The 12,618-nt window shown below is 36.4% G+C and overlaps 1 protein-coding gene across 1 annotated transcript in view; it reads right to left on the bottom strand.

The window, feature by feature from the left end:
* The window catches only part of Atg16 (Autophagy-related 16), a 409,710-nt gene that overhangs the window by 389,861 nt on the left and 7,231 nt on the right, over nucleotides 1-12,618 (bottom strand). Inside the window, exon 8 of the mRNA XM_018514936.1 lies at nucleotides 10,146-10,288. Within this exon, the coding sequence (XP_018370438.1) occupies nucleotides 10,146-10,288 (143 nt within the window). The remainder of the gene's footprint in view (nucleotides 1-10,145; nucleotides 10,289-12,618) is intronic.

Genomic DNA, 12,618 nt, shown 5'->3' with positions numbered 1-12,618 from the left:
TTGAGTTAAACTAAATCCGATTTAGATCAGAGGTAGTCATTGTGTTATATCTATAATCTCTTCAGAATCTTTAGACATCGTAATTGGAGCGTGTCTAAAGAATCAACTTCTATTCTTTTTCTTTCGTTACTTGATTGAACAAAAATTGGCAGAATTAAATGACTAGCGGAAAGAACTTCAAAGATAGATGTTCAAGTTGTTCGAAATTATCTCGATTATCGCAACTATATTCTTGAAGATACAAAGGCATTAATTATAATAAATCCTACGAATATGATTGCATTGCCTAAATTAATCAACAATGTGTATTTGTATATTATAAGAAGACATACTAATCATAAAGTAAAGAATAGTTCTTGATGTTTATCTTCGAAAATAAAATGCAAGTATTAAAATACAGTTCTAATGTCAAAAAGAAAAATTTCACTAATAAAGAAAGCACATATTTAATATTGTCAACCACATCCACATAATTATGTCACGTGAGAATGTAATTAGAGTTTCGCGTTTGATCGTAAACCGCGCAACCGACAATCATGGGCAGCGAATTGCGATCAGCTACATTTCACCATCAAAGCTATTCAAGTCTAGTGCGGGCATTAATTTCTAATTAGCACCTGATCGATACAGAACACGGAAGACACATACACAGCGTATTCCATACGAACATGTGGTCCCCGACAACGACAGTATCCGCGAATACATCACACCAATAACATGCATGCTAGTGCGTTTTCGTCTGACGCTACAAATACGCATTACCCGGAAACGCACACATCGTCGAAGTATACTTGACGCATTTCAGCTCGCAGTTGTCCATACTATACGTTAAGATTCACTTTGACGCGATAAAAGAAAGATACGGACGTACTTTTGAAAACTGACGTAAATACTAATTAGCATCAATCCAATAGCATGGCTCTTTGCACTTCCAGAGTCAAGAGTTTCCACATGAAGAACAGAGAAGTAGCAGTATGAAGAAGTGCAAGAAAAATGCGAGACATAAAATGTGCTTGCAGGTCTTGGTTCTTTTATGCCATAAGATATACGTACATATTTCGTGTGTATGTGTTTTTGTGTGTGTGTTGTGTGCATCTATGTGTATACCTGTATCTGCGTCTGTCAGTGAAAAAGTACACTTAAAACGCCGGACGTCGCAACGACAAATTCTCGCTTTCAGGATTTTTAAAAATGCCACTCGTTCCAGCGTACTTGAGCCTGATTCTCGGCATGCGTTCCTGACATCGCAACTGGTTCGCCAAATATCTACAGGTTGTTCGCCGCAGCACGTACATTGTTCGGGATAAGCGTACCGATTTCGTTAGCAGTGGTCTGGATCGTCGCCAAAACGTTTACGCGGGCGAATAGCATGGAAGTTGCAACATTTTTGGACGCAAATTTGAATGTAATTCGGTTCGCGATTATGATGAAGTCTATACATATCCAAGATAGAAATAAATGCATCGAACTAAGTTTTCAAAAAATCATATTTATGTATTAATTTGAATTTCGCATCCTATTCAAATACTGATACAAATGATTGCAAATAAATAGTTCCTTCTTCTTTCTTTAAATAAATTGAGCTTTGCAGCTAAGAGTAGAGCAATAAAATCTTTGTACTGAATTATTTTATAGAATTCTATTTTAATGTACCTAATATATATAGAACTTTAATTTAATCGTTAATTATATAGTAAGTTAAGTTAATCAAACTTTTACCCAGATAAAGTAATTCAAATTTGTCAAGCGACATGCAATTATGAGAAAATCCGTAACATCTGTTATAACTCGTGTTCTCTCTCTCTCTCTCTCTCTCTCTCTCTCTCTCTCTCTCTCTCTCTCTCAATTCAGGTTCATTCTCTTACTTTAAAAGTGAAATGACTCAAAAAATCAAGTTTCCTAGAAAATAGAAAAACTTATTTTTCAATTTAACAAAAAACCATTAATTAATCAAATAATATCGAAAAAAAAATATATTCTTAACCTGTGGAGAGCAAGAGTTTATTTTTTAAATCTTATAGCTTTTCCTGAGTAATATTTGTTATAATTCATTGTTTTATTGCATTTTTTGTCTCAAAATATGACACTATTTCAGCGCCACTATAGTGACTTTCCTGTAAAGCCTTTCTGGTAAAGGTTAACATGATCAAATGCCATTTTCATCATTTTCGTTTCGCAATCCTTAAAAAGAATCACTCTTTGTTGTAGCGATTTTCACAATTTTTTTAAACCATCCTTTTTAAATTGTAACAATTTTTGATAAAGTTAGTTTACTTTTGATAACAGATAAGGTAATGTTCACCTAACTAATTCATGATAATAATTTTAAAAAATCATGTTTTTTAAATAATGTCATTTTTGAAGTAAAAGGAGCGATATAAAGCATTATATTATGGCGAAATCGGCGTTCTTTATTTTATAGTGAATATTGGAAAATAATGTTGTGATATACGAAGTAAGCAAGCGAATGCTTTTCTTCCTTTATCATTCATGACACGAGACGTGTATAAGATATGAGTATGTGTGCGTGATATAATATACGGTAAGGTGGTTTACACGCCCTCTAATGGGACAGGGAGAGTCAACCGATCAAGCACTCTCAGGAAATGTCGACGGTAAGCAATTTCCCAACATCGTGTGCGCCGATATATCACTTGTACCAAGCTAACATTGTCGAGCTAATCAAACTTTGCAAGAACAAATAATTACTGTCTTTCCTGTCTAGCGTAAATTAACGTGGGTGCAATCTGTCCTCCATATAAATATGTTCCGTCTTTACGCTTTAAACTATTTTGTATACAAGCCGGAGGATACGGCAAGCATATCAATATTAAATAATTTAACTGTATATTACTTTATGTAATTAATTAAACTAATGGAAAATATTTCATGGAATGAAATCCCGCGTACATGGATTACAGAGAATTATGAATTCAAATTGTAAAAAAATATCCACTTTAATTTGCACGCTATTCAAGAATCCTGTTTTATAACAAAAGAAAAATATATATTATAAACTCGGTATATCATCCCTGAGATGTTTACTAAACGCGAAAATAATATCAGGAAAATAAACTCGCTTCTGAATGCGTGTTCGAATAACAACTGGCACGGAGCGCGAATGAGAAACGAAGGCGAAGCTACTTTCTCGCCGTGCGGATGCTGCGCACGGTACGATCTAATAGACGTTACGCTCGATCCGGTCTTAATTCGATAAAATTGATAGCCAGCCGCCGCTTCTCTCCATCCTGGCTGCGAGCGAGCACGGCGAGAAAAAAGGGAGTATAGCGGAAAAGAAGAAGCGCACGAGATGTTCCGTACCGGATCGCCCTTGTGCAAGGACAGCGCGCGGCGGCGTGTTCAGGTTAATTCCAGTGCTTTTTTTCCCCTCTTATACGATATTCCTGCGGCATACCCGACATTCCTATCTGTATCCACCTATTCCTATTAGGGATGTAAATGCGGTAATTTCGCAAGGTAATTACTAGGGGGTCGGCATGAAAGTAATGCCTTTGAACGGAGAGGGCTACCAGCGTGGAGTGCTTGCTGCCCACTGTGTTACCCTGAAATTACCCTATTGGACGACGCCTGAAAGCGCCTCGGCGTTTTCTGAATTAACGTTTCAGACCTGGCCGTACAGCCTGATTATTAGAGTCGTCATGAGAGCGCCAAGAGATATTCCTCTTCTTTCTCGTTTGATCGGACGTCAAGAAGTCCGCAATTAAGCAGCTCGTCCCGACGTTTCGTGAGCGACGTTGCCCTTTGAAATTGATAAATCCTCGGCGCATCGTGTCCCTTAACCATACGGGAATAAATTTTCATGAAGCTTATCGCGTATTATTCCCGCCATAAATGCCGCTCAAAACCTACCATCTGCGTTTCATAAACAGTGGAATCCCGACGCACGTAATTGAAACTCAACCGTAAGCAGATTAGATAATGAAGGCACAATCGTGACTCTGAAATTAAAGCGAGATGAGCACATAACTACGTCGAGAACAAGGGTAACGATGAAAGAGGAAACTGGTGCTCTACGAAGAGATGATATTCACATCATAATAATGAAATAATTAGTTGCTATGATATGATGCAATCTTATCGAGAGATCACAAGGAATATTTATAAGAAATAATTATTATTCTCCAGTAACTAATTTCCTTGCGAAATATTTATAAACCAAAAACCACGTTATGCGTTCCAAAATTACATTGTTTTATTACCGGGCATGTCAAATTAAATTGCAGTTATGAAAGAACGTGAAAAAAATTAATCACTTGTACGTTTTAAGATCACAACATTCAATTATCGATGCATTAAAACAAAATAATGATATTGAGTATTTAAAAAACAATTCAATATTGTTTAAGTGAACAATTACAGTTACCTCTGACATTATAGATTATTAAATAGAACATCATCAAGTACAGTCTGAAAGGATCTCAATGTCGTCCACGAAGGATGCTACAACTTCCGGAAAGGAAGACTCGATCGAATTAACTGAAGTACAGCAATTAAAGTGTCTCCCCTTTTCTCTCTCTTGGTTATTCGATTTACGGAGCATCGGACTCGGTCGTCAGCGTCGCTTGTTACTCATTAGTCAAGATTAAGACAAGACGGGTACCGTGTAATGAGGAGCACGAAGACGCCGCGGAAGACGGAAAGTACGAGCGATTACGTCTCTCTTTACGAGAAGATTGGAGCCGCATTGGAGGAAGTATGACGGTTCACCAATGTCAGACAACCAGGAAACCGCCGGCAGACACCGACGGCGAATCAATAGAAATGGCGGCACACAAGGAAACCCCACCGCACCGCCACGAAATTGAGTCTACTATCGCCTTGGCCAGGTACTCACCGACATCATCGATATTCGTTTAACGCGTCGTTTCCTTGCTGGCGGAGCGACAAACAATGGCGAGAAATATAAAATTTAGAAAGTAGTAGAGGAAAGTGTATCGTCTCCTGTGAGAAAGAACGATGAAAAGAAAGATAAAATGGGAGAAAAGAATCTTGAACAGCCATTCTGTCGCGCCTCTCTGGCAAAAGTCTCGAGTTTTCCTCGATGAGGTAATGCATTTTTCATGGTCGATGATAATCTGGCATTAATACCTCTTACCGCCCTGGAATTATAAGGCTCGAAATTTTCACCACTTTACTTAAACCACGTAAATAGATTACGAATTTAATCGTTACACTGCGGTACAAGGGTCTTTACATAATAATAATCTAGATAGCAACTATATATATATAAATGTGGATAATGTTGTATATATCTAATATTATGTGTCAACTAAAAAAAATTACATAGTAAAAATGTTCATTCTTTTGTTAATAAGATAGATCGACGCTTACTGGAATTCTTGTGAAATAAACCAACCCTTTCGATTAGTATAAAATAGGTACTAGTTAGTATAGTAGTATTTATTATAATATTAGCGGACTGTTTTGTGACAACTCTGAACAAATCACAGTATAAACATGTTGCTATAAAATTCTTACACTGTTAAAAATAAAATGTTAATTTAAACTTGAAGACGTATAGTGGACTTTCTGAGATATGCAAAAATTAACATTTTTTTATTTCAGAAAATACACTATACGTCTTCAAGACAAAATTAATATTTTATTTTTAACAGTGTAAAAAATATGTTTTTTCCTATTTTTGAAATAAATATTAAATTATCTGTGCCAGAATGATTTAGCATATTGCATATAATATACGGACAATTTGCTGTCTCAGAAGGGAAATAACTAGATATATATTTTATTCTCATTGAAAATTTCAAAAAAAGATAATGAATATTATAAATAAAAAAATTTACATTCTATCGAGATAGAGAATTTATCCATAATAACAATCTTCTGCAAGTTTTATGTCGCGTAAAACGCAGGATTAATAATATCCATAAAAAGATATATTGAACGATCGGCAGACACGAGTCGCGGATACCGCAACGGCAGAGACTCGCAGGAAAAACCACATTTCGTTAAGATCGACAGATGTTATTACGTGCTCTCGAAACAGAGCACTTGAGAATAAACATCAGATGGTCGGCTCTCGCACCTCTCAGCCTGAATAACCTACAGACTGGTTACAGCTCGAATCCCTCAGAGACCGCGTGTTGTTTCCCGCGTGAGTTTACGCGCCATTGGCCACCAATCTTCGGAATGAAACTGCCGCCGTTCAGTAGACTCCCCGGCAAAGCCTGTTTCACGAATGGTGCGCGAAAAAGCGAGCAAGAACGACGAGCGGGGAAACGTGAGCGAAGGATCCGGTCGATTGGACGGAACAACGAACGGCTCGCGCGCGAGACGGCAGGCAGCTATACGATTTCTCGAACGAGACGCGTCGAATAATCACGTCTAACACACCCGACGATACGCAAGCGATACGCCGGGGTTCACGTATGCTCGCGCGCGAATATATTACACATTGTATTCCTCCGATAAACCGCAACGCTGTAAACGACGATTACTGCAAGGCTGAACGTTTGCGCGCGAGCGGGAACTTGTACAACGACGTCGGGGAACGACGCATCGAGGATGTAATGGAATTGTGTGGCTGGTACAGAGAGTGTTAGACTATCGGTTGGTTCAATCTCTCTTCTCGCTCCATGCTTCCTCGCGAACCAGCAAGCGTCTTCGCCGAATCTTGTCACGTGATCTAACGTGAATACGCGGTGTAATTGCACCGAGGAGAGAACTTATCTTGGATAGACTGAAACCACGGCGATAGCTCGCGTGGAAACGACGGGAGACTCATCGAGATTCTCGTACGGTATTATTAACGTACGCTCAACGATCAGTTACTTATGTGTCTCTGGAAACGTACCATGACGAATCGATTAGACGTCGATGACTTCTATGAATCGTTTTGCAAGAGAAATGCTTACGATAAGACCGAGCCAGCTGATTCGGTCATATACACACGGCACAAATCAAAGTACCGTTGAGTCTCATCTAGAGTTGCGAGAACTGGTTGGCGAGAAGCAGAAGCTTCTCTCTCGTCCGTCGATTCCCGTCGACTTCGCCGACAATCATCGCCGGTTGCTCCCAGCGTTTAATCATGTTACATCAGTGCGACACTCTGACAATCCTATCAAAGTAACGAGGTGCGCAGGTCGGGACATACGTACGGCGTGGGATTCAAAGTTTCATCGCGATCGATCATCCCTGATTACTCCTCCATACACGACCGCGTGCGCGTATGCCGCCGACTATCGACAAACCATGTGCTTAAGTTCTTACATACGAGAGCCCGGCTTCAGGCGTAGATCAAAGGAAATAGCGTACATTAGAAGTGATCAAGCATTTACTGTCATATGCTAAACTTTGACCGTCACATTTGACACGCACCATGTAACCTAAGTTTCTATTATATATAACGTACTGTTTTTCGCGATCAAAATTTCAAACTGACCATTTGTACCTGCTACAGTCCTGTAGCAAGTAGAAATAATGGAAGGTTTAAAAAGTAAATACTTAAAAGATTTATTGATTGCGTATCATTGTAAAGTAATTAATGAACGTATTTTCAGAGAGAAATTAATAAAAGATTAACGAACAGTAAATAAAAATCAATTTACAAATGTATGATCATCTGTCTAATCCTTGAGCTTATCAATTGTTTTAATCTAGTTAATCTGTCGTGATTCGATACGCAACATGAGAATCGTAGTGAAAGCACGACGTAAAAAATAAATATTATCTCGGATAGTCTGTATAATGCCAATGAAATCACCTAAAAATTATCAAAATGATTGTCAATTCTCAATACTGAAAACATTGCTAAAATATGAGATTTAATATTCAATATACAAATATTAAACATTAGAATGATCAACTAGTCTCTTGCATGGCAATTTTCAATAATATATTTTCAGAACAGAAGATGTGGAATTGCGGAAAAATAGTTGAAGTCAATGTGGCAACGGTGAGAGAAGAGTAAAAGAGCAAACAAACTTTAGACAGTGGGATTAAAAAGACGGATCGCCTTTCAAAATATACATAGATATTATGCATGAACAGGAGTAACGATCCGCGGTAAAGTTCATGAAGCAATTCGGTCCTGACTGACTTTTTGTGCATTGCCATTAGCTTTACGATCGCGCCAACGTAGCAGATTTACATGAGCTGCACGGTAATAGATCGCGAGGGAAGAAGGTGACGATAAATTTCATATTCTACAGCCGGTAGATTCACGGGCTGTCTCGCCAACGGAACAGACCTGTAATTTAATGCATGTTTTGCGAGACATCCCTTTATGCACTTCCTGGGACACGTCCGTACAGCCAATCAGGTTTTCACGAGAGACGAGAGACGAGCGCGTCTCATTACTGCAGTTGTTAGGCCATTTGTTCCATCTTAATGTAACTTCTTTTTATACTTCGCGCAATACAGTATGAAAGCTTGATTGAGTACAGTCATAGGTACGCTTATGGTCTAACACCCGGTTGATTAAAAGAGCAAATTATTGCAAATAAATATAAAAAATACCCTGTGGCGTTCCAATGCTGTTTTCAATTTTTCAAAATTATTTTCTGTGAAATTAATTTGAAGAAACAATTATAAGTCAAAATTAGACCGACGAGAATAAATCAATTAATGAAAATAATCCTATTTTCGGTCAAAGCGAATCTTAGTGCTTAATATCTCAAATTAGATTGATCGTACATTTTAATATTGATGCTAACAAGCATCTTAAAAATCTGTAAATAATTTATTGCGAAAAATATTCTGGCGAAGATAATAGTTTTCGCAATGAATTATTTACAAGTTCGTAAGATGCTTACTATAACATTAAGATGGACACTCAATTCATTTTGGGATATTAATTTCAGCTTCAGTTTGCGACTGCGCTTCAAGATCAACAAGCCCTATCGGCGCGCAGTTTATAAAACTGAAATAATATATTTGCAAAGATTTGCATTTAGTATTATTAACATTAAGATTTGCTTTGACCAAAAATAGAATTATTTCTATTAATTGATTAATTTAAAGGACATATAAAAATTGTTTTATATAAAAAAAATTTTTTTTAATCAGTCAAAACTCTTTTTGTGAACATTGTTATTTTATAAATGTAATTTTCCATAAATATAAATAATATGATTATCTTTTTTATATTTATCATATTTTCTATCTAACTTATCGATAATCTGATAAGAGCACTTGAAAATAAAAAATATATTTGTAAAAAAAGAAAAAAATAGAACACGTCAGCGGTGGTCCATGACATTTTATTTATGACTTTTCACGTAATTTCGAACTACGCTACCTATATTCGTAATCTGCGGATTTAAAAAAAAATTTGCAAACTCAGCGTTGTCAGATGAATTTTCGATATTTCGTTCGAGTATCGGACGCGGAACATCCTATCTCTTTGTGAGAGGGATGGAGCCGCTAATACATTCGGCTTTTCATGAGTATTCATAGAACTGTGGTATAATTGCGAGCCAGTAGCAATACATTTGAGTAATAATCGAAACTCGGGAATTTGAAGCCTTCAAAACAGTTATCGATATTAACTTAGATGAAAAAACGAAACGAGCGAAACTATTTATTTTGCACAATAAACGAAATGAAAGAATAATACTTAAAAATTCCCTTTTTCCTAATAAATGATTTCTACGTTTACTATGTCACTTATTACTCTTTGACACATTCAGCGCATACTAAAAATACGTCTTTTTTATCCGCTAAATATTACAAGCGCGATCGTTGTATTTTATATTTGAATTCCTTCGCGTTATAGAAATTTTTTTATAAATTTCTAACTAAAAGCTTTCTGCAAATATTCTGATAGAAATGCAGAAATCAATTTCATTGTTAGCCCGCAATCAATTTTTATAATATTGGACTTGTCCCTTCTTTCGTTCATCCGCAAACCTTTATGTATGCGGCAATTATATAACAAAACTGAAGAGTTCTTTACGAGACAAAACGATGTCCTACAGTTCAATTGAATATCGTAACTTTATATGACGTTATTCAAACGTTATTATACATTTACGCAAAAATAACCGTGAAGAAGATCATATGTCATATAAGGATATGTCTTACAAATTAGATATCCTTTAACTATTTAAGTTTCTGAAGGTGCGTTAGAAGCACATATAGATAAAACAATGGATGCAAAAACTTACCTTTAAGCGAAGATCACTGACGGTCCAGACGCGGCTCGCAAAATCGTGGGACGCTCCAAGAATAAGAGTGCCTGTTGAATCAAAGTCCACCGACATCACACCGGCGTTACAGCCAACGAGGATGCCCTTGTTGTCGTGTATATCTGCAACAGAATATTCACGGATACGTCATCATACTGCTACATAACGATGTTTGAATTTAATTCTTCGCATTTACGTGCCCACATCAATTACTTTGGTTCCCATTGCACGACCATTTCATTCTATACCTGCCTCTCTTTCTCTACTTGGTCTATACCGCGCGTTAGTCTCTGAATATGACTAATTAAATTTATGCCCTGACGGCTTAATTGGCAGCGAGCAAACCGCTGCAATCCAAAGGGAGCAAGTTATAAGCACCTCAAAGCAGGCAGAGAAAGAGAGAGAGAGAGAGAGAGAGAGAGAGAGAGAATGTGTGTGAGAGAGAAAATGTAAAGATATATAGAAACAGAGGAGAGCAATGAAGAAGCGCGCAGAACAAAGCCGAGAAATGGAGAATGCGTGTAGATCTAGAATAACAGACCTCGAGCTAAGCGGATATAACCTGTACAATAAGGACGAATGTTTCATCTAATTTGTAAGAGGAGACGGAGAGAGAGGATTACATTCGAGAGCGTTATAGCATGTACGATCGCAGCTATGTTACAATATGGTGAAACGATTTCGAAGCGACGGAGCAGCTTTTAGTATGCGTCGCAAAGGTGAACTATAACGACGCGCAAAGTAACCTGTTGATTCGTTAATATACTTCATTAAGTGGATCGCGGGGAATTTCTCAAGAAAAAGTGATATCGCGGCCGTCCGCGTGGAACGGAGACGCGGCGAGATGCAGACGGAAATCAAGTTCCAAACGGAACATTGGAAGAGCAAAAAAAGTCTTTTACCTTTGATCAATAAATAAATAGCATAAATATATAAATAATATCGTCCTCTTGCTTCAAAAGAAATATAATCAAAGATTATGTTTTTCAGAAAAGGGTAAAAACAAATTTAATAAAAAATTTATTGACTAATCAAATAATGTCTGTAGAAAGAATATATTCTTAAAATAATCAAATCTCATTTTTAATATTTCACAACCCTTAAAAACTATCCTTTTTTAGTTATGACGATTTTTAAAAACTCTTTTTCGGTTTGTGATAATCTTGACAATTTTTATAAAATTAATTAATTGATAATAGAGTATAATGTTTACTCCATTTATTTACTCATTCATAATAACTAAAAAAATCAGATTCTTTTAGTTGTGTCACTTTAGAGTAAAGGAACAATATGTAATGTATATTAATGCCTTTGTCCGTCGGATATGTCAAACGTATATGTCACATAAATTCATCAGAGAAAAGATCATGAGAATTAAATTACATATCAGTCTTTCGGAAGTCACTTTCGTCGTTACGGTCGAGTTTATAAGCAAAAACCTTAATTCAAACGGAACCTTAATGGATGTATTACATGTACCGGATGTTAATAGACGACAAAACTGTGACGAGTACCTGCATAATGCAGATGAACGAGTTTGCTTTGAAAAGCAAGTCTAAGGAGCTCCGCACAATCAAAGGAATAAAGAACAGAGAATAGAGAACGAAGGTCAATTACGTATTTTTTAAATAAAGTAAAAATTACAAAAGTAAATTCAATAGGTAATAAAATTATAAATATTCTAGAAAATTCGCTTTTGTAATTTTCACTTCGTTCAAGCTACACAATCGATCCCATGTTCTTTACTCTATCTCCTTTTCTTTTCATTGTTCGCAGCCCTTAAAGTCCGTATCACGCATTAGAGATTGAGGATTGCGAATTACAGATTAGAATTCTATCAGTCAGGTAAATTTAATTTTTATCTTTTTTTTGTTTGATTAGCTGAATTTTAAAGCTCATTCTACGATTGCGTAGTTAAAAATGGTTGAGGTTGTAAGAATTGATCAATTACAGTCAAATATAAGGAGGGCATTCGACTGTGATTGGTCAATTCTTACAACTACAATCACTTAAGCCATGACATTACTTTGATTTTAAGTAAGACTTAAAACTCTCTCTGTCTCGTTTTAAAGCGAAAGAGAGATAGAGACGAGTTTTAAACCTCGCTTAAGATCAAAGTAACGTTAGTGCACTCGGACCTTATAATATACAATTAAATACATACAACCAACTAAAGAAATAAAGACAACTAAATTAATTAATTTAATCGAATAAATAATTTGTTTCAATGCAAGATTCAGTGCAAGATCTTCCGACATTATCCTATTTGCTAAAATAGTATCAATTTTTTGCATATAAACTGTAGGTAATTAGATCATACCTACAACACAATATTGTCCAAGAAATATCTCTTAATATCTCTCAAGGAACTATGTTAAGTGGGTAAATTGCATAATTGCGCTATTACGGCCCATATTTTATAACAATATTATAATTTTATTGTTATATGGCT

This window comes from Trachymyrmex cornetzi, unplaced genomic scaffold (genome assembly GCF_001594075.2).
Source record: "Trachymyrmex cornetzi isolate Tcor2-1 unplaced genomic scaffold, Tcor1.1 scaffold56, whole genome shotgun sequence".
NCBI lineage: Eukaryota > Metazoa > Arthropoda > Insecta > Hymenoptera > Formicidae > Trachymyrmex > Trachymyrmex cornetzi.
The sequence above is the reverse complement of the archived record's forward strand: the minus strand, read 5'-3'. Positions and strand labels throughout refer to the sequence as shown.